Below are 27,513 nucleotides of genomic sequence, written 5' to 3'. Positions count from 1 at the left end.
GGAAATCAAAGAGACTTATTTCAAGTGAAAGTAGAAGCAGGCTGCACTATCTGAGGTTTTTTTTTTTGGGGGGGGGACAAATATCTGATTATTACTTTATTTATTTTGACCATTTATATACTGCTTAATTGCAACAGTCTCTAAGCCAGGTATCTCTAACCTTCGGCCCTCCAGATGTTTTGGACTACAATTCCCATCATCCCTGACCACTGGCCCTGTTAGCTAGGGATCATGGGATTTGTGGGCTAAAACATCTGGAGGGCTACAGGTTGGGAGTGCCTGCTCTAAGCAGTATACAAGTTACTTAGGACAAAAAGATCAATTAAAATGATAAGATGAGAATTCAGTTAAAATGCCTGTTGGATATTCAACAAGGACAGGGGCTGCCTGACCTGAAATAATGTCACCAACATTTGGCTACTTTGCCCAAACTAGCCTCTATGTAATCCCACTGTTTTCAGTGGGAAAGATTTAAATGTGTTTTGAACTCTTTCTTCACTTAAAAGTGCTTACTTTGGCTAAGTCATGCCCTTTATACCAGCATAATTTCCTGAGTAAAACTCAGAAACAATATTTTAACTTTTATTTTTGATGCTGATTTACTATGCAATCCTGTCATCACTTCTCAGACATACGTGTAGGATTGCAGCATCAATGTGTTCAAATCTCCATAAAAGACATTAACGATTTTTTACTATAAAAAGGCTAAGGTTTCACTCTTCCTATTTGTACGTATACTAAATTATTTTTAAAGGATCTCACCATGATATTTCACATCTTTTCCATGCAAAGTTGTTTTGTTGTCTTCTTTTATATTTAAAACATCCACACTTCCAGATGTCAGACCAATGAAGAGTGAATTGCTCTGAAATAGGTATATAATTTCAGTTTGGTATATACAAACTCACTGTTCTCTCTGTCTATATGTCTAGTAACTTATAGTCAAGAAAAGAATGGCCTTCAGATTGCCACCCCTTTGTGGAGAACATTCCTTCATGACTATCTTATAAAGCCATTCATCTTCCTTCAACCCAATTCTTCCTTTTACACAGTTTCTGCAATGACTATAAGAAAAGGGTTTATTTGTTTTTATTTAGTTAAAATTTTATACTTTTTTTTTGAGGAAGTTGCTTCACAAAGCAGAGCCACAGCTATTGGGGGGGGGGGGGCTAGCCAGGTTTTCCCTGGGTGAAGCCTCCAGAGGGGCCTCATTGAGGCTCCCAGCCTGTGTGTGGGTGTGTATATGTGCATAGGGGAGGGGGTGCCAAACTGGGTCTTCGAGCCGGGATAAAAAAGGCCTAGTTTCGCCCTTGGACAAAGCAGCTTACTATCTCCAATAAAAACCAACTCCACCTGATACGATGTAAAAATACAGAATATAGTATAGATAAGCAATAAGCCAGCATAAAAAGTGACCACAGAAGTAGAATAAAACAAAACAAGTCACAAAACAGTATTAAAACATAAAATTCAACAAGGATTAAAAACTGGAGAGATAAAATAGGCTACCTTGGGAAGGCAAGGGAGAAAAGTTTTCAACAGAAGTCAAAAACGCAACCAAGTTGGGGCTTGTTTCATTTCTAAGGGAAGAGGATTTCAGGCAACTGGTGCCACAATGCTTAAAGCAAGTGTTCAAGTTACAACAGTTCTTACCTTGTGTGGGGGGCACATCAGCAACAGATTTTCAACCACAGACCTAAGTGACTGGGGTAGGCTGTAGGATGAGAGGTATGGGGCTATATACACTAGTAGTAAAACATTGAATCTAGGTTGGTAGCAAATTGGCAGCTACTGCAATCCATTCAACAAAGGTTTCACATTTGTTGATAGGTTGCCCCAGAGAGCAACCATTCAGCAGTAGTTTTTGCAGCAACTGCAGCTTGACACAGCACAATAACTCTAGCATTTCCATTAATGTGTCACACAGACATATTCTCACACTAGCACTCAATTGTTCTCATTACTCACAAGCCTTGTAAAAACAATGGTATCGTTTGCTGTGTTCACTTGCGACATGAGCTCCAGACCAGGTAAGCTTCTGAAGTGTATCAGTTTGCATCTTGGGCTCTGGCACATAATTATTAGCTGCTGATGGGCCACATCGTGTCTTAAATGGACCACCTAAACCAATTGATGTTTATATTTTAAAATAGCAGTTCCTGAATGGATAAAATTAAAAATTAAAAAAAACCAAATCAGCGGGCCACTTAGAGCACATTTTCATATACTCTTTGGAAAGGTGCTGGTATGTTTAGGTTTCACAATAATGTTTCATATTAATCTTTAACATTTTAATGAGATATGTTGCTCTGGATGATCTCTCAAGAACCCTGCTTCCTAAGACTGCGGTTCTATAATGATTCAAACTGGTTGGACAAGCTTAGCCTGCCAGAATTCCCTTTTGCTGAGAGGGCTAGCACTGATGGGCCTCAGTGGATAGTCTTTGCATAACTAAGGAATTAGTTGGATAATTTGTGTGGAAAGGGGCATGCCTTTCTGCTCCCAGCTTTGCCCTGCCTAGAGGAAATTTTGTGCAAACATGGAACAACTAGATTATGGTAATTAAGTGCACGTGGTGTGCCTCACCCTTTAAAATATATGCTATGCGGAGGACAATTAGCAGTTCAAGATAATACATGTAGGACACTTCTTGTAGCAGCCTTTTTGGTCCAATTAATGTAACGTGATGATCTTATCACAATCCCGTCAGTTCTCAAAAATATGCAGTACATTAAAAAGGGTTATATTTAAACTAAAAAATTTTTTTTTACATATTGTTGAGAAAAGTAAGATTAGAAAAAAGATACTTACTGGATCTGTATAAGCAGTCATTTCATAATAAACCAAATTCTGTACTGATGTGTGGAGAAATAGAATTCGTCCATCCTTTAATAATAATAGCAATTTATTATTTGTACGCTGCCCATCTGACTGGGTTGCCCTACCCACTCTGGAGGCTTCTAACATATATATAAAACGTAACAAAACATTAAACCTTAAAAATTTCCCTATACAGGGCTGCCTTCAGATGTCTTCTAAACATAGCTTTCCCCTTTTCTTGTGAGGAATCCTATTCGGAATAAGGGAATTTCCCTTTAAAAAAGGGAAATGCTGACAGCTATGCTTCAAAAGGTTATATAGTTACTCATCTCCTTGACATCTTATGGGAAGGTCTTACACAAGATGGGCACCAGTACCAAGAAGGCCCTGTCCCTGGTTCCCTGTAGCTTCACATCTCGCAGTGAGGGAACAAACAGAAGACCCTCGGTGCTGGATCTCGGTGTCCAGGCTGAACGATGGCTCATTAGGTTCAATGAGATGAAAAATCTGACACACATACATACACTATCCATCAACACCCACACCTACAAACACCCACAGCTTTCCCCCAGAATGCCATAATATTAGAGTGTGCCTATAAAGTCAAAGACATGGAGATCCCAGGACATTACTTATTGCTCTGTTCTAATAAATAAATAAAGACTAGACAGCTTCCATGAGACTTGAATACAGTGGTACCTCGGGTTACATACGCTTCAGGTTACAGACTCCGCTAACCCAGAAATAGTACCTCAGGTTAAGAATTTTGCTTCAGGATGAGAACAGAAATCGTGCTCCGGCGGCACGGCAGCAGCAGGAGGCCCCATTAGCTAAAGTGGTGCTTCAGGTTAAGAACAGTTTCAGGTTAAGAACGGACCTCTGGAACAAATTAAGTACTTAACCCGAGGTACCACTGTATTTTACAGGGTGGTGCAGTGGGAAGGAGGAGGATGGGTGAATTACTGGCCTCCTATTCTCATTGATGACCGAGGCATGGAAATCTATGTACACTTAAGCTTGTAAAGTAAAAGAGAGATGGAAAATAATCTCATTGAGACCTATGCTGATCCCCTCCCCCAGGTGCAGCTTCACATGCAGGGGGTGGGGAGGGCACTGTGTGAATTATGCTCTAAGATGTTTTTTTCCATAATCTGTCCACTGTCAAATTTCTAAATTTCTTAACTATCAGGCAGATTTTTAGAGCACAGTGACAGGTTGCCAGTAAGATAATTGCAATTACTGTACTTTCTGTACTCAACCTGTTTCGTTTTAACTATTTGATCTACAAACTAACAAAGTTTCAGATGCTAAATCACTCCATAATGAAACAAGTTATACAAGGTTTTTTAATGCTTTGTTGCAAACTGCTGTAGCATTCATGTTTCAGATTTCAGGGTCAGCAATCTGTGAAATTGTTCTTGAACAAATGTGTTATGTAGCCAAACAGCTAGAGATGCATTTTGTGTGGAAGTCTGGTTTTCATGTGAGAGTATAACAGAAGCATACAAGTAATCTTACTTTTCAAAATGCTGACTATAACTGACTGTTTCTTACTGGGTTTTACACAACATCTCTTGACTGTTTTCTGTGGTCGTGGTTTTTTTTTTAATGTTTTCATAATTTACCATGACAAATTATTATTATTATTTTTTATAAAAGAATACCAAAACCACAAATATCATTATTAATGCTTATTTGGCTTGAAAGGATCAACCCACAAGCTGTGAAATACACCCTAATGAATATAAATATATAAAATGAATACAAGCTCATCACCATCCATTAGAAGCACAGACTTGAGTAACTAAATGAAAAGCTTACCTTAGCTATACCCTAGCTATATCCTAGTGTCAAAACCAGCAGTGAAGAGTGGACTCAAATCTTGGACTTCTTAAAAGCTAACCTGGAATCCTGTACCAGGAATTGTTGCTCCTCTACTGAGCTTAGTGAATGTCCAGGGCCCAGATAACTTTATTGGTTGCTTTTCTCCCTTCATTTCCCCTTACCGTGATTGGTTCTCTCCCACCCCCACCCCATTGCCACTACATCCACTTCCCATTCAAAGCACACCAAGCCATGTACAGGCATGTAGTTTACAGACTTTTGCTCATCCTTCACGCTCATTCCTCTTCTTGACCCTGCAAACTTCCGCTGAGGTTCCCTAATCCCCTAATCTCCCTTCCTATCCTGATGGATCAGACCAAAGGGCTATGTAGCCCAATATCCTGTTCCTCACAGGGGCCAATCACATTAAATTCTGTCCTTGTTCAGCTTCCCGGTGTCCTTGTTTTATCTTCTTGACTTAGAAACCTTAGCCCACCTCCTTACACTGGAAAGGACTATTTCAGTACACTGATTCCCGCCAGAATGGAGGCCCATTCGCAACATGAAAAGAGCGCAACCCACAATGGCGCGTCTGCACACATGCGGGTTGCGATTCGCCGCTTCTGCACACGCACGTGACGTCATTTTGCGCTTCTGCACATGCGCGAGCGGTGAAACCCGGAAGCAACCCTTTCCCGGGTTTCGCCACGGGACATAACCTGAAAGAACGTAACATGAAGCGTACATAACATGAGGTATGACTGTATAGCTCAGGGAGCAGAACACACACCTCAGACCCTAGCATCTAAAATGTAAGGGATCCTAAAAAGGACCTCTGGAGACCTATCAGGAAAAGACCTCTGGCTCTGACACTGGAAAGGCACTGCCTGCCGGAGTAGGGAAAAGTGGGATGAATGACCAACAATAATGTAAGGATGCTTTGTATCAAATGCATAATCTGTTAATTTGAGGGTTTTAAGTTTCATATGACTACATTTGGATGTTATCTTAATAAGCTTTTCTGGGTGTCTTTGTAACCGCTCTGCATTTCTAAAAGCCTGCCCTATTTCCCCTGCCCACACACACCTCTGTCCTCAGGCAGTTCCTCAAGGAAGAAGTTGGAAAATCCCCCATAGCAGGTACTGCATAAAGCAGATTAAAATGGTTAACATATTCTGGAGGGTGCTAGTTTCTTTAACACTAGTCCATAAGAAGCTGGCTTAGCCTATGGACATACCTTAAGCACCAAATTTGTAAATATTTGTCAATTCAGCATTTGCCTTTCCAACCCCTATGAAGCATGCAAATGTATACACACTAACCTTTACTGGCAAGTACAAATCTAGTTCATTAAATTAATTTTATGCATATATCATCTGGCTTTTTACCTGCATGCCAAGAACCAGAAATTCCTGGTTATCTGCAAACACCACTCCTTCATCTATCAAGTAGCACAATGGTGAAGACAAGCTGCAGAGGCATTCGCATTTCACTGAAGTCCTGAAATTTCTTTTTCGAGTATGTTGAAAATGTTCATTCTTCTGAATACAGCTAGGAAGACATATTGAGGCAACTTCAAAGGTGGGAGCACATACTGGATGCAATACGAGTGACATGGGCACAAGAGACCAGTATTACATGAATTTTGGCCAGTAAAGTTGCTGCACCAAACATAGTAATACCAGTGGGTGCAGAGCACCCAGGGGTACAATGGTACCTGTGAAGCCCCTGCCCCTCAGCACCCTGAAAGCCTCTGTATTCCTTCCTGAATCTCATTTTGCCAGTTGTGGGAAGGGGCAGGTGGAAAGATTCAGTATTTGTTTTTCATTCCCCTCTGGGAATTTGCTGGAGGAAGTTGGTCCTCCTCCTCCTCATCTCTGAGAGGTCTGTTGGCTTGTTTGCTGCCACCTCCTCTCTGGATGTCGGATAATACACTTGCTTCCTCCCTCTCTGGGGTCTTTTTTAGGGGGGCGGCTCCCTTCTCCATCTTCTCTGGGGGGGATCTTTGTAGTTTCTTTCTTTCTTTCTTTCTTTCTTTCTTTCTTTCTTTCTTTCTTTCCTTCCTTCCTTCCCTCCCAGCCTGTCTGCATCCCTTCCAGCACCCAAGAAGCACACATAGTGTGAGCAAGCGGGGTTACTGCCAACACGTTGCTATTGGCAAAGCCTCCCGAAACAGCAATTTTGTGGTGTTGTCCACATCTCCCCCTCTTCCTCTCCTTTTAAAAATCCCATGTGTGCCCATGGGTCTCAAAAAGCTGGGGCCCCATATTCAGTAAATGGAATCTCACAGAAAACTATATCTGCAGAAAGAACCCTTTTTCATATAATTTTTGCTTTTTAATAATTAAAATATTTATTAATTAATTACATGTGCATCCCACCGTTCCTCCCAAAGAAGCCCAGGACAGTAAACATCAACATGTTAAAACAATAATAATATTGTTATGTGTTTTTTCTTTGTCCTTTTGGGTGTGTGTGTGATACATGCATTATAGCCTTATCAACACACCAATCTAAAATGGTGACTTGTTCAAAACAATTTTTTCCCTGTTGCTCATCTGAAATTTCATCAAAATGCAAATGTCATTTCTTCCATAGGCAGAGTTTATGACTCAGTCAGACCTCTATAGGTCTGCCTGAAGTCCATGCCCACTAATGAAGTGAATAATTCATTCTGACACCCCAGGATGCCAGGACAGGGGATTCTGTTGTCATGTAAGAAATATTCAGCATGTAAAATCTCTTGAATATAAGCATCTTCTTATCTGTAAACCCTTTTTATAATTCTATTCGCATTCATTACTCCCTGTTGACTAGGGATCACATATGGTGCTCTAGACATGTAGAATGAAATTACTTCAAAACTATTCCTGAAGAAATTAACTGGATTAATACACTCTACCAATGCAGCCAAAGAGGGTTTGAACAGACAAAAATATTTAATGAACTGAAGCCTACGCCAGATGAAAAAGCAGTTCAACAACAATTAGAAAGACTACCAAAGAGATTAAGGAAACTTACGAAGCAAAGGGATGTTTCCTATACAAGTGTTGTTGTAGCTCTCCTATAGTCCACACTGCTGCTCTACATGCTGGATTAGTCCTAGAATCAAAGCACATTTCAGGTGTTAAAACCTTCCACAACATTCTGAACTTACATAAATCACTACTGTAATGTTAAACTGAGATCATGCAGGAGTCTTTCTGACCTTCAAGAAATCTTCCTCCGTTTTATCATAGAGATAAAGGCACCTGAGCAAGGAGTGGGAAGCTTTGGGGGCTCCAGGCATCCCCCACACTAACAAAAAGTTAAAGTTCTCTGGAAAAGGAAACCTCATCATGAGGGACTTGCATTTGGGGAATGCTATCCCCTCCCCACAGAAGTGATCCGCAAAGATAAGGCCTTCTTTAACAATGACTTGAGGTCCATTGCAGAGAATGGGTGGGAAGAGCTGAACCTCTCCTCCACCTCTTCATTGCCTGAAAGCTTACTTTCTTCCTTTTTGGAGGGCAGGGGGGGAAACCAAGACTGCCACGCTGCCCTCATGCCTACAGGGTGAAAACTCACGGTCAACTTCCCTATTGGAGGTACTTTTGCAAGCAGCAAGATGAACGCTTCTTAGATGCAGTGGCAGCACACTCACATGACCACTGCATCTCAGGAGTGGTTGGCCAAACCTCTGAGAAGAAAGCCAAGCCAAAGTTCCACTCAACTTCCACAGGAAACTACCAAAATTTATTTATTGCTGTTCAAATGGGCACGCCCTAGGATTGCTGGCTCAGCAAGTAATTGTTGTTGTTTTTTTATGGCTTCACACACTCCCAGAATAAACAGCACATCCTATATTATAAATGTCAGTGACATTTACAATATTAGATTAGAAACAGTTTAGGATCTAGTTAGTCAAACCTCAAAGCAATATAACCACTCAAATCCTTGCATATTACACCACAAATCACAGTTACATAAGGTAACTGAAAATCAATAGGGTTAATAGAACAGAATTTCATTATTAAATCCCCAGTGGCATAAAAAGCTAAAAATTCACTTTTAGGGCAGTTTAGACAACTTTTATGGTAGTTTATATAAGCAAAAAGCCATTAGATTTAGCTCATTGCTAGTTATTAAGGAAGAAACATTTGAACATGAGCTACAAAAGGGAAGAGTGCCTCTGTCTCAACAAACCATAATAATTTTACTATCTATACCCACCCATCTCACTGGGCTGTCCCAGGCTGCTTCCATCATACATAAAAACATAATAAACATTAAACATTAAAAAACTTCCCTATACAGTGCTGCCTTGTCAAGTGTTTTCTAAAGGTTGTATAGTGGTTCAGGGGTTGCATAACTCCATACCCTCCAACATTTCTCTCATGAAAAAAGGGACATCCTAAGGAAAAGTGGGCCATTCTGGGATCAAATAAGAAATTGGGGTGACTTCTTTAAATCTGGGATTGCCCCTGGAAAATAGGGACACTTGGCGTGTCTGGTATTCTGTACTACAAGCTCCTGAGTATTTTGCTTAGTGCTTTGTACACAGCCTAAGCCAATGAGGGCCAAATTCAATGAGATTGTTGCATTAGTGGAAGGCAGCACAAAGATTCTTGATAGTGCAATGAGAACATCCTCCTCTCCTCGGCCCACATGATTCCCAGATCTGCTCAGGAGGATTTGGGGATCCCCACAGCAGATTTAAGGAGGGAGGGGGGAGAAGGTTCTGTTTTGCAAGGAAAATCCTTGCACCAATGGAACCTTTGCCATAGCGCTACATCAAATACAACTCTGAGTTCATTAAATTTTCATCTGCTTAATTTCACCATGCAGCCTCTCCCTTTGAGCCAAATTACCCACTTAAAAAAAAATTGTATTCAGTGTTAATGCTTTCGGCAGATTTGTTCCTTAGTACGTACAAAGTCCTCAATAGTAATCTTCAACGCATCAATAACAATGGGTGTAACTTAATTAAGCAATAACCCCATTTTCTCAAGGCGTTAAGGGATGTGACTATTAGAATGGCTCATCATGAGTTCAAGCATTATGTTTGTCACATGTTAATTTGCAATTACGCATTATCCCACTGAATGTGTAAAATGAAACACGGATTCATTACCAAACAATAGGAACAAACTGGGACATAATAAGTCTGTCATTCTTGCTACATTTAAAACAAATGGTAGTAACTCACTTTCATAATACAGAAGTCATATCATCTACTTTTATACAAAAATCTTCTGAGTGTTTTTTTCCAGTATTTTTAAAACCAAATTCAAAGCACCTAAACACTTTGCTGTGTTTAGGTAATTTAGAGCTGTGCTGCGTTTAGGTAATTTAGAACCCACTGCTCATTAAATTCCAACAGCAAGGCACAACATAAAAACATAATGAAATAAAACAACAATAAATAAAAAATCAAGCTGCAACAGCAATAAATCAAACTTACTTTACTGCACCATGAGAGTGACAAAACATCTCCAATCAACTAACCAAATGCCTGAGTAGAGGAAAATATTTCTACAAGGGTTTTTAATGTCCACCCAATCTCAAATACCGGGCTGGTGTTCACAAGGGTAGGCAGTGGAGCAAACACCGTATAGGACTTTACATGTCAATGCAACACACTGAGCTTGGTAGCTAACTGACAGTCAGTGCAGTTCCTCCAGAACTGGTGTTATGTTTGTGGGTAGCCACCAACTTTACTGTTGCTTTCTGTACCTGCTGCAACTCACAATCCAAGCCCACAGGCAGACCTACATAAAGCACATTGCAGAGATCCAACAGTGAAGCTACCAGTGCATGGACCACTGTGACTAAGCTAGACTGGCAGCTAGACTGGTAACCAAGAGTGGCTGCCAAGACCATATAACACAGGTCCTGAAAGACCTACATTGGCTCCCAGTACATTTCCGAGCACAATTCAAAGTGTTGGTGCTGACCTTTAAAGCCCTAAGCAGCCTCAGCTCAGTATACCCAAAGGAGCGTCTGCACCCCCATCGTTCAGCCCGGAAACTGAGGTCCAGCGCCGAGGGCCTTTTGGCGGTTCCCTCACTGCGAGAAGTGAGGTTACAGGGAACCAGGCAGAGGGCCTTCTCAGTAGTGGCGCCCGCCCTGTGGAACGCCCTCCCATCAGATGTCAAGGAAATAAACAACTATCTGACTTTTAGAAGACATCTGAAGGCAGCCCTGTTTAGGGAAGTTTTTAATGTTTGATGTTTTATCATGTTTTTAATATTCTGTTGGGAGCTGCCCAGAGTGGCTGGGGAAACCCAGCCAGATGGGCGGGGTATGTATAAATAAATAATATTTACTACTACTACTACTACTATTACTACTACTGTCCCTGGCCCAGGAATGCAGCTGGTGTTGGTGAAAGGAACTCTTTGCCATGGAGTTGACTTGTGCCTTGGATGGAAAAGGTCCTTCTGATTCAGCAGAAGGAGCTTGCTGGCAGAGGAGATGAGAAGGTGGTTTCTCCTGTTTCCCCAGCAGCCCCCATCACTATCTCCCACAATACAGTGGTACCTCAGGTTAAGAACTTGATTTGTTCTGGAGGGAGGTCCGTTCTTAACCTGAAACTGTTCTTAACCTGAGGTACCACTTTAGCTAATGGGGCCTCCTGCTGCCGCTGCGCTGTTCTCATCCTGAAGCAAAGTTCTTAACCCGAGGTACTATTTCTGGGTTAGCGGAGTCTGTAACCTGAAGCGTCTGTAACCTGAAGCATCTGCAACCTGAGGTACCACTGTATTCTGGAGGGTTCCCCAACTCCCAGGACCAGAGTCAGTGGATGGTGGTGCTGGGCGCTTCATGGTAAGACAGAATTGGCAAAATTCACCTTCCCATCCAAACTATTGTTAGTCCTCGATTGTTATAATTTGTACAGAATTTTACAAAATGTTGCAGAACAGAAGCAATTCATAAATCAGGTATACTGAGTGCTACATATATTTATAATTTTGTGTTTTATGAGGATCATTTGAGTATTATTACTAATGTATTTTACTTTTTCTTTAGTTCTTTCTGTTTGATATATTGGGTTGCTTTATTCTCTTTAGTCTAGTTTGAATTTTATGGTACATTAGGTTGAAAACCTTTAATAATTTTTTTAATTTTTAAAAGGAATCAGGTATGCTGGAAATCCAGAAGATACTCTCTAGATTCTGTGGGTCCTCTGCGATTGACATATGAGATCAACCATAATCAAGACAATGAAACCAGTGTAGCTAATTTAGTATGTCCATTCATTCAGATCTTATTCCTAAATACGCTGAAAGGAAAAAGTATGCACAGGCCTTCATACTGCCAAGCAGTACTGAAAAACATTATTCTTCTGTTTGTATGTTCTCATGTATATACCCTTGCTGAGACTGATTTGTAGAAAGGATGATGTTTTTAAAAAATGCTGCCAAGCCTCAGCAGCTAGATAGCTGCTTGAAATATTTTTCATCTGCTAGATAGTTCTGATGTAATTGAGATTAACTCTCTTAATTAAATCAAGCTCAAAAGGTTCACAACTCATTATAAAACTTCCTGGCTTCACCCAACCCTTTCCACATTGAGTCACATGAGGAATCCTTGCACATTGGCGGAGGGTTTGGGCATCATCTTCTAAGGTGCGTGGTCCATTGAGCATTTCCAGTGACCCATTTAAACTGTTTCACAGAACACAAACAACTTTCTCCTCCAGCTGCTCATTACAGAACATGAATACTAGCATGCAAGCTTGTACACGTTTATCTGCTGTTATCAGTCTGTTCATTGAGGAATCCCTTATGAGTTTCCATGTTTCAAAACCTAGCAAGTTCAGCTCTTGATAGCTTTATCCAGTTTACTTTAATGGATAACTTTACTTATGAAGCTGCAGAGAAGCTGCAACTGACCAGAACAAAGGCAAAAATGAGATATCGCTTTTCAAGGCTTCAAGGAAGAGGGGTAATTAATGCTAAAACAAACCTCTCTGTCTTCTGCTCAAAGGGGGTAAGCTGGCAGGTTCATCGTTCTTGGAATAGAATTGAACACACCCTATTATGGCTGGTTAGGAAACATATTTATATGCTCTAAGTGTCCCAGGATCAATCATGATTTTATCTCTGTTAAATAACTCTTGCCCTGCCTTACCGTATTTTGCCTTTTGGAAAGATTTTGGGGCAGCCTATATACACGGGTGGCGCTGTGGGTAAAAGCCTCAGCGCCTAGGGCTTGCCGATCGAAAGGTCGGCGGTTCGAATCCCCGCGGTGGAGTGCGCTCCCGTTGTTCGGTCCCAGCGCCTGCCAACCTAGCAGTTTGAAAGCACCTCTGGGTGCAAGTAGATAAATAGGGACCGCTTACCAGCGGGAAGGTAAACGGCGTTCCGTGTGCTGCGCTGGCTCGCCAGATGCAGCTTGTCACGCTGGCCACGTGACCCGGAAGTGTCTGCGGACAGCGCTGGCCCCCGGCCTCTTGAGTGAGATGGGCGCACAACCCTAGAGTCTGTCAAGACTGGCCCGTATGGGCAGGGGTACCTTTACCTTTTATATACAAAAAATATTAGTGTGCACAGTGGTGCACCGGTTTCCATTTCACACCCACAACAAAAGTTGCTGAATGTGAAATGCAACTATTCTATGAATAGAACTGTGAGTTTGAACATTCTAAAGTTTCTTAAAAACTGAAACTACAAAAGTCTGGAAAGTGGGGTATGCATGTAAAAAAATAGTAATAAAAATATTGAAAACCAGTATGGTTAGATTCTAACTAACCCTGCTTCAAAAGTTAACACCAGACAGGCTATTGCAGAGGAAATGCATTCATCATATATCAGGCTTTAATTTTGTTTTCATCTGGGGTTTTCTCCCTGCATCATGTTCCATTTGGGGGACTGCTCTATTGGGGGTCAATGACGTCCAGGGGTCCGGCACACTTCTCTTGCGCAGCTCTGGTCTTCCCCCCTGGGACCTTTGACTCAGCAGAGCGTAAAACACAGCGGAACAGAAGCTTGAACGTTCTTCGTGCGAAGGCAATAACTCAGGCTGAAACGCAGCAGTCTCCTTATCTTAAAGTCTTTATTCCTTAGCAAAACACAACAGCTATAAATCTCCTGGCGACAGTTCGCCCATGTTGCTTGCTCTCTCAACGGAGCTAACACGCACACTGTAAGAACACAGAGAAACCACTCCCTTCAGTGTTCTAAGCCCGCCCTCAGAATGTGAGGCGTCATCACTCAGAACTCTTAACCCTGTAAGTTCTGAGCCTCTCCTAACATGCTCAGCCATTCTTTTCCTATAAGCCACTTCAGGAATGGTCCCCACACCTTTGGCCAGGAAAATCTGAGTAGGAGGTAATACCTACCATTTTCCAGGAATAAGCTCCATTTTGACCACAGCAGAGATTCCCTGAAGTGCCTCAGTGTTCTACCATTGTCTTTCACTGAAGATACAATGGCAAAACATACATTTACCAAATTCTGCAAAGCCCAGATATATTTCCACTGCACTTTTAAACATATTTGAACTAATATGACAGGTGTGCATCTGCTCAGCAATATTTTAAAGAGCAACATGTGCAAGGACAAGCAGCAGCACCTAAGAGCATAAGGAGAGCCCTCTATATCTGGCCAGTGGCCCATCCAGTCTGACATCCTCTCCTCACAGTGGCCAGCCAGGTGCCTGTGGGAAACCCACAGGCAGGACCTGAGGACAACAGGACTCTCCCCATCTGTGGTTTCCAGCATTTGGTATTCAGAAGCATAATGGCTCAAACCATGGAGGAAGAACATAGCAAAAGCCACTGATAGCTCTGTCTTCCACGAGGGCATCTAATCATGTTTTAAAGTCATCGAAGTTGGTAGCCTTTCATGTGAGCAAGTTCCATAATTTAACTATGCCGCTTTCCTGAATCTTCAGCTTCACTTGATTGTCTGTGAATTTTAGTGTCACGAGGCGAAAAACTTTTCTCCATTCCATGCATGGTGTTATATACACTGGTACCATGTTGCCTCTTACTTGTCTTTTCTCTAAACTGAAATGTCTCAAGGCTTCCCTCACAGGGGCGTTGCTTCATTCCCTTGATCATTTTGGTTGCCCTTTTCTGAACCTTCTTCCAACTCTACAAAATCCCTTTTTAATGTGATGTGACCAGAAGCGTACACAGTATTCCAAAATGTAGATTTGTATAACAACATTGTTATATTAATAATAATAATAATAATAATAATAATAATAATAATAATAATAAATACTTTATTATTTATACCCCGCCCATCTGGCTGGGTTTCCCCAGCCACTCTGGGCGGCTTCCAACAAAACACTAAAATACAATAACCTATCAAACATTAAAAGCTTCCCTAAACTTTTGGCACAGGTTTATTTTTCATTCCTTTTCTAAGGGTTCTTCACATGGAAATTTGCCCTTTTCACAGTTGCTGGGTTGACATCATTCTTGAGCTATCTACGATGACCCCAAGGTCTCATTCCTGGTCAGTCACAACCAGTTTAGGTCCTACGAGCGAATATGTGAAACTAAGACCTTTTTTGCCTTGATATAAGGACAGAGGAGTATAATGGAGGCACAATGATACTGAGATGTTGGGAATTTAGGGCAAAGGAAGGATTTGGCAACATTTAAACAACATAGACTCAAATGCAATAATAATTAAGGAAATTGTTTTGTTTACTGTTCACTTGCCACAAATACACTACAGTGGTTGTGGTGTGTGTGATCTACTGTTCAAAAGTTTCATTTCCAATTCTTACTAATCCATTTTAGAGCCATAATACAGTTTGCCACGTTTTAAAAATGCACATCTCTATCATTAAAACAACAGATGCACATTTATTATTTTGCACATTGTACTTCCTTTATTTAGAAGAGCAGTTTCAGGGGCACATGAGAACAGCACAGAAGACCCTGAAGGAGGAGTGGTGGGAAAGGACCAGGTACTTCTTTATGGTGTCCTGTGGGCAGCAGGTGGGGGTTGAATTGTTTTTCTTTGTTAATATGGTATGTCTGTTTGTGATTTTATATTGTAAACTGCCCTGTGATCCTTGGATGAAGGGCAGTGTAGAAATGTTAACAACAACAACAACAACACTGTTGCGGCACTGCCCCACCAGGCAAGCCACTCTGTCCTGAATGTTATCCCATGAGAACCCCCACTTGCAGTCTGAAATGGCACAGCCCGGACACTTATTTACCTGCTGTTTGTATGAGAACTAGGCCTACTATATCACAGGTACTTGAAGTTAATCACTGGAGGTGCTAATATTACTGAAGGTGCCACTGTCCCAGCCAGGAAGAACCCTCTGAACTGGGCAATGACACATCAGCAGAGGAGGAAATCTACACAGAGAAAGGGAGACATCCCATATTAATTAAATTCAAACCCACACCCGCCATTTCAGGCATTATGGTTTGTCCTCTACTGAACTTAAAGTGGACAGGGAAGACACAGCTGTTTGTTTTCCCTAAGGAGACACATTCAGTTTTATTGTACAATTATATAGGCCTACAGTTAGGACTTATTCAAAAAGAATACACTGTAACTCCACTTATAGACAACCAATTTTCAAGTAATGTCCTAAAGAATTCACTTTAAAAAAAAATTACGAGAGCACCAATATTAGGATGGAAAATGCCATAAAAAGTACTGGATTTCAGTCAAATTTACTGCAAATACAGTGATACCTCGGGTTACATACGCTTCAGGTTACATACGCGTCAGGTTACAGACTCCGTTAACCCAGAAATATTACCTCGGGTTAAGAACTTTGCTTCAGGGTGAGGTGTCAGCAGGAGGCCCCATTAGCTAAAGTGGTGGTTCAGGTTAAGAACAGTTTCAGGTTAAGAACAGACCTCCGGAACAAATTAAGTACTTAACCTGAGCTACCACTGTACATATATTTAGCCTCAGAGCATTAGACACAGGCAGTTGACATATTTATAACACTATCATGTTCTACTGGCATAAGTATCCTCAATTGTTTCATTTCCTTCTTCAAAATCCAGAACATTTAATTAATTTCAGGTTATTGTTATATTGTTTAAACAAGTAATCAGAGTGGCTTTCATATCCAGAAGTAAAAATATAGAAACCAAGAATACACACACATCGTACACAGCAACCAGCATAAAACAATATGTTAAAGCTGTACAAATCAAATATTTAAAAGCTATCAACATGCAACTAAGATGGGGACAGATGAAACGTCTCCCTGGGGACAGATTCCTTAAATTGTGTACCATCTTTAAGAAGGTCCTGACTTTGATGTCTACAAATCAAATGCCATTAAAAATGTGCCTCAGATCGGTCAATATGGACAAGTAATGCAGTATTTTTAGGTAATGTTCACTTCACTGCCTCTTTGCCTTAGAATGAACAACATTAAAAATATAATTTCATTTTTCTATACCTTTTAACTTGTAGCAACACATACCAACTGACCAATCAACTGTTTTCAATATTACGGTGAGAATGCAAGTTTATCTTACTCATCAGCAAATTTATTTTTTGCTTCTGTTAAAAACCTTCAGCACCTAATAACAGTAAAATCTTGAGGTGCTTCAAAAATCCCCAATGTCACTTGCTAACATCACCCAATAGAGGGGGAAAAATCTCTCGAGAGTTAATCCAAACTAATTCTTTGGAATTAAGGGTGGATGATTACTATCAATCACCAGGGCTCATGTTTAAGCCACAAATGCTACAATTCACTGAGCACATTGTGTGAGACAATGTCATTTTGGCAAGAGCTGAAAGGGCGCAACAAAAGGTTTTACAGAGGGAACTGGATGAGTGGAGTTGAGAAGCACAAGCTAGAGGTGCCTTGTAAACTGGAACAGTAAATTGAGCCTACACCTTTTGCATTAGGCTTCACCATGTTGTTTCTGTTTCTGCAGTTGAAGAAGTACCGAAGGGGCCTATATACACACATTCTTGGCCTCAAATTACAAATGGCCTGTTCTTTAACCTACTCTACTCAACTTGTTTATTTAAAACACTTAAATATTGCATTTCCTTGGCTAAAAGCAGTTTATGTAAAAGTACCACAACACAACATAAAACCACTAAAAGTAAAAAGTATGAGACTAGCATACTTTTTACAGCAAACAAGAAATTTAAAATAATTCAGCAGCCAGCAAAACAATAATTTAGTCAAGCCCCGCATTCAGTCAGGCTCTAGGACTCCAGCCTCACCTCCAGGTGAGGTTTAATGTTGAACTGTTGGCATTTGTTCATCAGCTGCTTTTTTTTAGGCTGTTAGGAATGTTCTATGTACATGTTAATATTGTACATATGATATTGTTAAGTTACTGCTTTATTGCTATACGTAGCTCACCTTGGGACCATTTGGTGAAGGGTGCATAACAAATATGCTAAATAAATAAGTAAATAAGTAACCACATGGAAAAAGAGGGATTCACAGCTGCTTTGAAAGTTCATAAAGAGCAGTGGCTAATGAAATGATTCTCTGTTGAAAGCTACCCATGATGGATATGAGTCAATCAAAGAAGGAGATGAAAGCTTGTAACAGGTAAGAAGTGGCACTGAAGCTATGCCACTGTTACTCTGTCCGCAACCACATGGTTGTATGGTGCTTGACTGAATTGCCCTCTGCTACTGTACCCCAATAATAACCTGCAAGTGGAAGCTTCCCCTACCCCGTGACCCCAATCTTCACCCAGTGACAGATAGACAGTTCCAGCTAGCAAACTGCCAGGAAGAGCAATCTACACCCCAGATCTGCCATGCTAGAGGAGGTGTCCAGTCCTGCCTGGCTCTATCAGAAGAGAAGCCCCTACCAGCGAGAAACACACCAATGCATCTACCCAAATGGAAGGCAGAAGCTACCACTGGTGATATCCCTGTCAATGAAAAGTCCTGAAATGGAGCATTTGGGGAGGGGGGCTTGGCTGCTATAGGCTCTACTGGGTCCTGCTATCACATGACAGCAATTAGACTCAAACTAAGCCTCTCCACTATGCCTGCCTAGAAGTTGGGACAGCGAAGGGGCATTTTCCTTACCTACCCATCCCTTTTTGCCCTGGCTAGTCAAATTGGTAGGGCTGAGGAGCATACAGTGCTGTCTGTGTTACCGCATCAATTGCCACCCCAGTCAGTGAGGGATTAGGATTGTAGCCTGCCTCACAGGTCTTGACTTCCAAGGGAGATAATTTGACAGCCTTAGGGACAATAGCATAATGCCATACAAATCTATGGTGAGACCGCATTTGAAACACTGTGCACAGTTCTAGTCGCCACACCTCAAAAAGGATGTTGTAGGGTTGGAAAAAGTTCAGAAAAGGGCAACCAAGATGATCAAGGGGATATAGCAACTGCCCAATGAGGAAAGATTGCAGCAATTGCGACTTGTTCATTTAGAAAAAAGGCGAGTGAAGGCTACAGGATAGAAACTTATAATACGATGCATGGCATGGAGAAAGTAGACAGAGAACAGTTTTTCTCCCATGTTCTTATGAATATCCAAGGAAGCTGAATGCTGGGCAATTCAGGGAAGATGAAAGGAAGCACTTCTTCACACAGCACACTGTTAAACTATGGAACTCACTCAAACCGGAGGCAGTGACAGCCACCAACTTAGATGGCTTTAAAAGAGGATTAGACAAATTCATGGAAGATAAGGCCATCAGTAGTTACTAGCTTCTGAATACCAGTAGCTGGAAACTGCAAGAGGAGAGAGTGTTCTGGTGCTCAGGTGCTGCTTCTTGGTTTCCTATAGGCACCTGGTTGACCACTGTAAGAACAGGATACTGGCCTGGATGGGCCACTGACCAGATCCAGCAGGCTCTTCTTGTGTTCTTAATGGCTGTAAAGTCCTGCTTCTTGCTGCTGCTGATTTCATCTAATGCAAAGAACGTAAACAGTGTAGCTCTTAGTAATAGTATCTTAGTTAGAAATGAGTTAATGTGGAAAGAGGTGACCAGGTAAGATATATGGATTTGATGCTATGATGGGCTGTAAGCACTAGCACCTAGAACTGGGTGCAGTTGATCACAGGCAGCTGGTGCAGTTGCTGCAAAAGCGATAAAAGATGTTATTTTGTCTTCCTATTCATCAGGGCTTCCTCACACACTGAACAAATTGTGAACCACACTTGTGTAAGAGTTGGATTGATGCAGTAACTGGAATGGCAAGCAAAACGGTTAGCATGATTACCTTACTGTGTAGACCCATATTTCTGAAGGTGTCAGGAGGAAGAAAACAGTTCCACTGGCTCGGTTGTAGGTAAAACTTAGAACTGGCTGGATCAGAGGAGGATAAGGAGGTGGCAGAACTGTGCATAATGTTTCCCCGTCTTGAAGTGAGAATATTCTTAAACTTTGGGAAGAAAACAGAGAGCAAACAGAATTTTTTTAAAAAACAAAAAACTATAGGTCAACTATTATATACATCAGTGTTTCCCAAACTTGGGTCTTCAGCTGTTTTGGGACTATAATTCCTATCATCCCTACCACTGGTCTTGCTAGCTAGGGATGATGGGACTTGTAGCCCAAAAATAGCTAGAGACCCAAGTTTGGGAAACACTGGTATACGCTTTAAAAAGAACTCTTTTACATTGCCATAAAAGGGCCCCATATATGCAGTCATCTTTATTTAGGAAACTGCTTTCAGTTTTAGATACTAGCATAAGGATATTATGGCTACAGTCCAATACACACTTACCAGGAAATAAGTCCTCCTGAACTCAGTGGGGCTTACTTCTGAGTAGATATGTATGGAATGACTCTGAACCATTTGCTTCAGAGTTATATCATCCAGATAGTAATATATTTATTTTGGAAGGATCACAATGTGTTCACACTGGAAACAGTAAGAATTTGCTTTTTAAGAAATCTGTTTTACAGAAATCCCAACATTTCAACATACCTGTTGTCAGCACCCATAGCAACCACCCTGCTGGACTTCTCATGTGCACTACAGACGTAGAGTTTAGTTATCGGACTGTTGAAACGAGTCCAAAAGGTAGTAAATGAATTCAGATCATATATATGAAGATTGCGGGGAGAACAGCAGTACAGAAAATTATCATCCACTGTGCCAATCCAACGTATTCCTTCTTTGAACGGTGATATGCTGGATATAAAAGAATGGTATTATAGGCCAGATGTGAGCTGAAGAAAAGTGCTGGGAGCTGGAGTTAGGAGTAGATCAGCCATAAAACACCTGGTGTCAGTGAAGTTAACTTTTAATTCAAAGAAACCAAAACAGTGCAGGCCTAGTGACCACAGCAACTCTTCCCACTAGGTCTTGCTCCAGTGAGGCAGTTGTGAGGACTGAAGGTACCCGCCTTCCCACTGCTCTCTAAGGATCCTCCCCAGGATCCTTCCCCAGTAGCCTAAGGCTCTGTTGCCTTGTCTCTCTTTGCTCCGCCCTCTTCATTTCTCTGCATGTTCTGGGGGACCATGGGGAGGGAAGCTGGTTGCAGCAGGAGGGGGGAGATTCTCTGGCTTCTTCAGCAGCCTGCCTCCACTCAGCCTCTGCTTCTGTCTCTAATTCTGGACTGCTCTCTGACACAGCCTCTTCCTGCTTACTAAACCCTGTTGCCTCTTTAGCTTCCAATATCTCTTCCTCCCTGTCTGCTCCCTCTGGTCACTCATTGTCTTTCCACCACCAATCCCCTGTCTCTGAGCCTTCTTCCCTTGGGGGTTCCCCAGCTAGTGCCTCCCACCACTCCTCTGCACTCAGCCAGTCCATGGTTGAAATTCATGACATGACACTCTTGGAAGCACATCAGATTCATTAAAATTGTCCTCATCATCCACATTATGTGCAAATACTGATGCTAAGTCAATGAGGGCAACATCATTAGTCAGTTTGGCACATTTGTCAAACAGCCAGCAAAAAGAAGGAACTTTGTAACAACAGGTAATTACGGTTTGTATCATATGCAAATATAACAGAAAAACGCTACTATAAGCAATATATAACACCAGCCCCTACAAAAGCCATTTAAAAATCATTATAATTATATAATTTGTTGAACGATTTATAGTGAATTGTACAAAGTACGTGATACAATATCTTTGACAATCAATATATTCAGGGGGGAGAATTTTAAAACAAATTCATAGTATAATCCTATACATGTTCACTCAGACATCAATTCCAGTGAGTTCATTGGAGCTTATTCCCAAGTAAGTGTACATAGGATTACAACATTAGTATTTTAGAAGCTTTATGAAATGCTAGTCAACCTCCTAGTGTGTAAAATGTATGAACTGGATGCAAAGGTACCCTTCCACCTCCAGATATAAACCCATATATTTATAAATTAGGGAGTACTACCTTGTTTAAACTACCTGTAAAAAATGTCCATTGTATCAAATGACCAGAGTTTGACTGATCCATCTAGAGATCCAGAGATAAATAAAGAGGAAGAGTTTGGGTGCAGCAGAAGCTTTGTGACAGTTTTCGAATGACCTTGAAATGTGTGCAGCAAAGAGCCTTGGTCACTCCAAGATTTTACTGAGTAAAAAGAATAACAGGAAGACACGAAATTAGTAAAGCTGTAACAATTCAGTTATGGTTACAGAGTTGGATCCACAGGTTTTGTTGCTGAAATCAGTGTTTGAAATTGGGTATGTCAACCCCTTCCTTTTATGAGGGCTTCTTCAGTTGCAGTTTTAGGATGTTAGAGAAGGTGTGATATGCTTTCCACTTCTGTGCAAGGAAACTCACCTGGATCGCTCTATCATGTCACTATTTGCTTGGCTAAGGAGGACACTCCAGTCTCCAGCTTTGCACTGTTCTGTCAAGATCTATCCTATGTTTAGTGCTTGAATTACAAGGGGAAAGAGGGGATCTGACTTGCTTCCTTACTTTTTATGACAGCTCCACAAACTACCATATTTTTCGCTCTATAACACGCACCCGACCATAACACGCACATAGCTTTTAGAGGAGGAAAAAAAGAAAAAATATATTCTAAACGAAACAGTGGATGTATGATTTTTGTGGTTCATGCTGTGGCCACAGACATGTGATCTGACGGTGAGTTTGGGGTAGCCCAATGCAAAAATCCTGAGGATCCATGTGGATCTGTGCTTTGTAACCACGTTTTAAGTGGGGAGGGAAGGAAAAGCACTCAAGGGACAAGGAACACGCATGGGGTGGATGGAGAAGGATGCTGTTAATAATGCAGAAGAGGGGTATAAGAGGAGAAGGCTCCTCTCCCGCTTTGCTCCTTTAAAGGCTCTGCTTCTCTCCCTCCTCCCTGGCTCGCTGAAAAACTTTGCTGCTATTTAGCCAGCTGAGTGGGGAGGAGAGAGGGACAGAGAGCCTGCTTGCTTTAAAGGAGCCAACCGGACAGGAGCTGCTTACACTCGTGTAAGCGGCTCCTCTCCTCTCCCGCTTTGCTCCTTTAAAGCAAGCAGGCTCTCTGTCCCTCTCTCCTCCCCACTCAGCGGCTCTTCTCCCGCTTTGCTGTTTCAAAGCAAGCCACGGAGGAGGGAAGGAAGGGGAACCATGGATTCTCTGCTCACGACTGCAGCAGATCCCCCCGCCATCCATAGGCATTCACTCCATAACACGCACAGACATTTCCCCTTACTTTCTAGGAGGAAAAAAGTGAGTGTTATGGTGCAAAAAGTACGGTACTTTATTAGAAGGTTGTGGATGGTTTGGCTGAAAGTGTGAGGAGTTAGGAGTGGGGTTTTGGGATTTAAGTAGCTTAGGTTTTGAGAAGTGCAGAGAAAGAGATTTGGTAGAAACTCCTTCTGTACATTGTACAAAGACTTTGATCCAACTCTATATCTGCAAATTACTCTCCAGTAGTTTTAACAAACACAATGTAAGGTCATAAAATTCTAAAGCTGAAAGAGACCTGAGTGACATCTAGTCTGGCTTTATCATTGCAATATCTTTCTTGGATCTAAGCCATAGCCCCAAATAATTCTATCTGCAAACATCCAGTTTTAAATTCTACTGATAACAATCTCCAAATCTGAAGTCCCAATTAGAATGCTGCAGGAGGTCTATATCTCATATAAGTAGTAAAAGGTAAAGGTAAAGTACCCCTGCCCATACGGGCCAGTCGTGACCGACTCTAGGGTTGTGCGCTCATCTGACTCAAGAGGCTGGGAGCCGGCGCCGTCTGAAGACACTTCCGGGTCACGTGGCCAGCGTGACGAAGTGGCAGCTGGCGAGCCAGCACCAGTGCCGCACACGGAAACGCCGTTTACCTTCCCGCTATAAAGCGGTACCTATTTATCTACTTGCACTTCGGGGTGCTTTCGAACTGCTAGGTGGGCAGGAGCTGGGACCAAACGACGGGAGCTCACCCCGCCGCGGGGATTCGAACCGCCGACCTTGCGATCAGCAAGTCCTAGGCACTGAGGTTTTACCCACAGCGCCACCCGCGCCCCCTAATATAAGTAGGAGATAGTTCTAAAATCCAACAGACAAATCTGGCCTGCTTATAAATCCATTACTGATTTGGTACTGATTCCTGCCAACCTAGCAGTTCGAAAGCACCTCCGGGTGCAAGTAGATAAATAGGGACCGCTTACCAGCGGGAAGGTAAACGGCGTTTCCGTGTGCTGCTCTGGCTCGCCAGAGCAGCGATGTCACGCTGGCCACGTGACCCGGAAGTGTCTGCGGACAGCGCTGGCCCCCGGCCTCTTGAGTGAGATGGGCGCACAACCCTAGAGTCTGGCAAGACTGGCCCGTACGGGCAGGGGTACCTTTACCTTTACCTTTTTATTCCTCTGAAGGGGACGCGGGTGGCGCTGTGGGTAAAACCTCAGCGCCTAGGACTTGCCGATCGCATGGTCGGCGGTTCGAATCCCCGCGGCGGGGTGCGCTCCCGTTGCTCAGTCCCAGCGCCTGCCAACCTAGCAGTTCGAAAGCACCCTCGGGTGCAAGTAGATAAATAGCGACCGCTTACTAGCGGGAAGGTAAACGGTGTTTCCGTGTGCAGCTCTGGCTCGCCAGAGCAGCTTTGTCACGCTGGCCACATGACCCGGAAGTGTCTGCGGACAGCGCTGGCTCCCGGCCTCTAGAGTGAGATGAGCGCACAACCCTAGAGTTTGTCAAGACTGGCCCGTATGGGCAGGGGTACCTTTACCTTTACCTATTCCTCTGAAGAGTTAACAGCTTGTGACTCATGAACTCCAAAATTCTTGTCTTAACTTTTTTTGTGGGGGGTGCAGAATCTATACTTCCATAACTGATCTCTTCATGACTGCGTCAAAACTGAGAACTTGGACTAAAGAGAAATGTTTTATCCCACCAAATTATAAATTCCATTGTTAGCAGAGTAGTCACAGCAGCAAGAAAGCAGTTTTCCTGGATTGGCAAGTGTGACCATAGTGTCTTCTGGCTCCATGAGCAATAGAATCAGAGCCAATTCAGGGCCTATTTACCTTTCTAAGAGTGCATCTAGTTATTTTTGTACGATCTACCATTGGTAATTCCATGTGGAGATAGTGCAGGCTACATTGCACCTTGTGATCTATCATCCACTGTCCCCATTAAGTTTCTGGCTTTCTTGTGTGGAAGCTTGTATTTCATTAAACTCTTCCTTATTTCTTGCTGCTGCTTTAACAAACTTTTCATTGGTAACTTGGGGGTTTATATTTATTGGCAGCCATCCTGAGCACTTTGAAGGAAAGGCAGGATGTGGATGGTTTAAATGATGTATAAAATAATACATGAAATGTATTAATTTGGTTGAAGAAGTGCCTCCTGTACTAGTTAAAACATTCATTGTGATTGTCAGAGGCCCTTTTGGGGTCTCTTCTGACGAAAAGTTCATTATGCAGTGATGCGGTAAGCAGCCTGCTCTGTGGTGGCAGCCCATCTGCCAAGGTTGGTGCCAACTGAAAACTTATGGATTTGCCCAGGGTTCTGCTGGTTATAAGTTTCAAAGCTTCAGATTGGAAGGATGGAGTCTGCCCTGCTGTTATAAAGAATATTTTTAACCATGGTATTTTAGTTGCTGTCATTTAAGTACTGTATTGTATTTCTGCTAAAGTTTAATTTTATGAATTTACTGCATGTACCCCTCCAGAAATCAGTGATGATAAAGGGCAAGATAAAAGTATTTTAAATAAGTATTCCTACAAATTCCACATTTAAATTAACAGTAATTGGAGATTTAAACCCTTGTATTTTTTTTCTTAACAGCAATAAAATGTGCCATAAAATAAGGAGATAAGTATGAAGATAACATTGGATTATTTGCAGCTTCTCTGGGACAACTTACTTTCATTGCCTTTGCAGGAAGTAACCAAAACGTTAACGTCAGATGAGTAGACACAAGAGGTAATTTCGGTTGTATGTGCATTTGGTATCTCGAATAGCATTTTCCCGTTTATGTTGTAGCAGGTGAAATGGCATTCAGAAAAGCAGTAGTATCTTTGCATAAGGACATCAAAATCCATATTTGTGCACCACCTTTTCCCCATGTGTGGATATTCTCTACTGCATTAAATATATATACACAATAATAAAACATAGCAATGTGAAAATACTGTAGGAATTATTTGAATCTGATAAAAAGAGAAAATCTGCTAGAACCAGGTGTTTTATATGAACTGTCACTACTGAGCAAGAAATATATGGCTGGATCCAATGTGTGACTTCTACAAATGGAAGGGCTGCTTCTGTTTGTGGAAAGGACACCGAGAGCCAATGGTGGAAGGAAAGAAGCAAGTCACACACATTCTCCTTTTTAGCTGCAGGAACCAGGGTCACTTCCTCAACCCTCCAGCACAGTTTTCCAAGCATCACCAGGGGCTACAGAGGGAAAAAGGAATCAGCAAAAACCACCTCCTCCCTCTCTCCATCCAGTTGGAGCATCACATGAACCAGGATCTGCTCATGAAAACTCTGGACCCAAGACATGGGTGTAACCACACACTGCTAAACGTATTGCATACTATTATTTATTTATCAATAGGCCCAGAAAGTTTCACAACAATAAAAATATAAAACAATATTTTATAATTGAAATCAAATACAATACAAAGAATATCTCCAACAGAACAATAAAAAACAGCATTAAATTGTTCATCATTCTATAAAAGTCTGGCAGCAAAATATCACCTAACACTTCACTCCACATCTCTGCCCAAAGCCTGTCAAAAGATCTGCTCAATGGAGCTTATCCTTGGCAAGCGTATAGGATTTCAGCCTAAGTAAACATTTTCATTCCATTTGTAAAGCTGTGAGCTAAAATAGAATTTGTGTAAACTTTTTTTGGTGGGGACGGGGAGGGAGTAGACACACATCTGTCAGATCCTAGCTGAAATAAAGGGCTTGCCGATCGAAAGGTCGGCGGTTCAAATCCCCACGGCGGGGTGCGCTCCCGTTGCTCGGACCCAGCGCCTGCCAACCTAGCAGTTCGAAAGCACCTCCGGGTGCAAGTAGATAAATAGGGACCGCTTACTAGCGGGAAGGTAAACAGCGTTTCCGTGTGCGGCTCTGGCTCGCCAGAGCAGCGATGTCACGCTGGCCACGTGACCCGGAAGTGTCTCCGGACAGTGCTGGCCCCCGGCCTCTTGAGTGAGATGGGCACACAACCCTAGAGTCTGTCAAGACTGGCCCATACAGGCAGGGGTACCTTTACCTTTTACCATGAGCACCAGAAAGCTTGAATCACAAATGGAAAGGGTGATACTTTTCTCATAGTTATACTTCCACATATTTGTATATTCCAACTCACATACATAAATTGTGATGGGCTGCATCAAAGAAATAAGGTGCACATATACAGGCATCTCAGTCTGCACTGTTTAGTCTAAATGCTCATTCCAAAATTAAAAAAAAATCATGTACCTGGGGAAGAGGCCATAATTGCACATTGGATAGATGTTAGATTCTTCTGAGATCCTCTTTTCTTTAAACTTCCAAATCTAAAATAGAAAATATTATA

At 42.0% G+C, this 27,513-nt stretch overlaps 1 protein-coding gene across 1 annotated transcript in view; it reads right to left on the bottom strand.

The window, feature by feature from the left end:
- The window catches only part of LOC128408715 (uncharacterized), a 75,951-nt gene that overhangs the window by 36,282 nt on the left and 12,156 nt on the right, over positions 1–27,513 (bottom strand). Inside the window, exons 7-16 of the mRNA XM_053378739.1 lie at positions 27,417–27,493; positions 25,843–26,060; positions 21,938–22,103; positions 20,505–20,711; positions 19,794–19,955; positions 7,666–7,746; positions 6,033–6,195; positions 2,812–2,886; positions 1,969–2,121; positions 763–865 (exon numbers count right to left, since the gene is read on the bottom strand). Coding sequence (XP_053234714.1) covers positions 763–865; positions 1,969–2,121; positions 2,812–2,886; positions 6,033–6,195; positions 7,666–7,746; positions 19,794–19,955; positions 20,505–20,711; positions 21,938–22,103; positions 25,843–26,060; positions 27,417–27,493 — 1,405 coding nt within the window. The remainder of the gene's footprint in view (positions 1–762; positions 866–1,968; positions 2,122–2,811; positions 2,887–6,032; positions 6,196–7,665; positions 7,747–19,793; positions 19,956–20,504; positions 20,712–21,937; positions 22,104–25,842; positions 26,061–27,416; positions 27,494–27,513) is intronic.

The sequence above is a fragment of the Podarcis raffonei genome, chromosome 2 (genome assembly GCF_027172205.1).
Source record: "Podarcis raffonei isolate rPodRaf1 chromosome 2, rPodRaf1.pri, whole genome shotgun sequence".
Lineage (NCBI taxonomy): Eukaryota > Metazoa > Chordata > Lepidosauria > Squamata > Lacertidae > Podarcis > Podarcis raffonei.
Note: the sequence above shows the minus strand (reverse complement) of the source record. Positions and strands in the feature narration are given on the sequence as shown.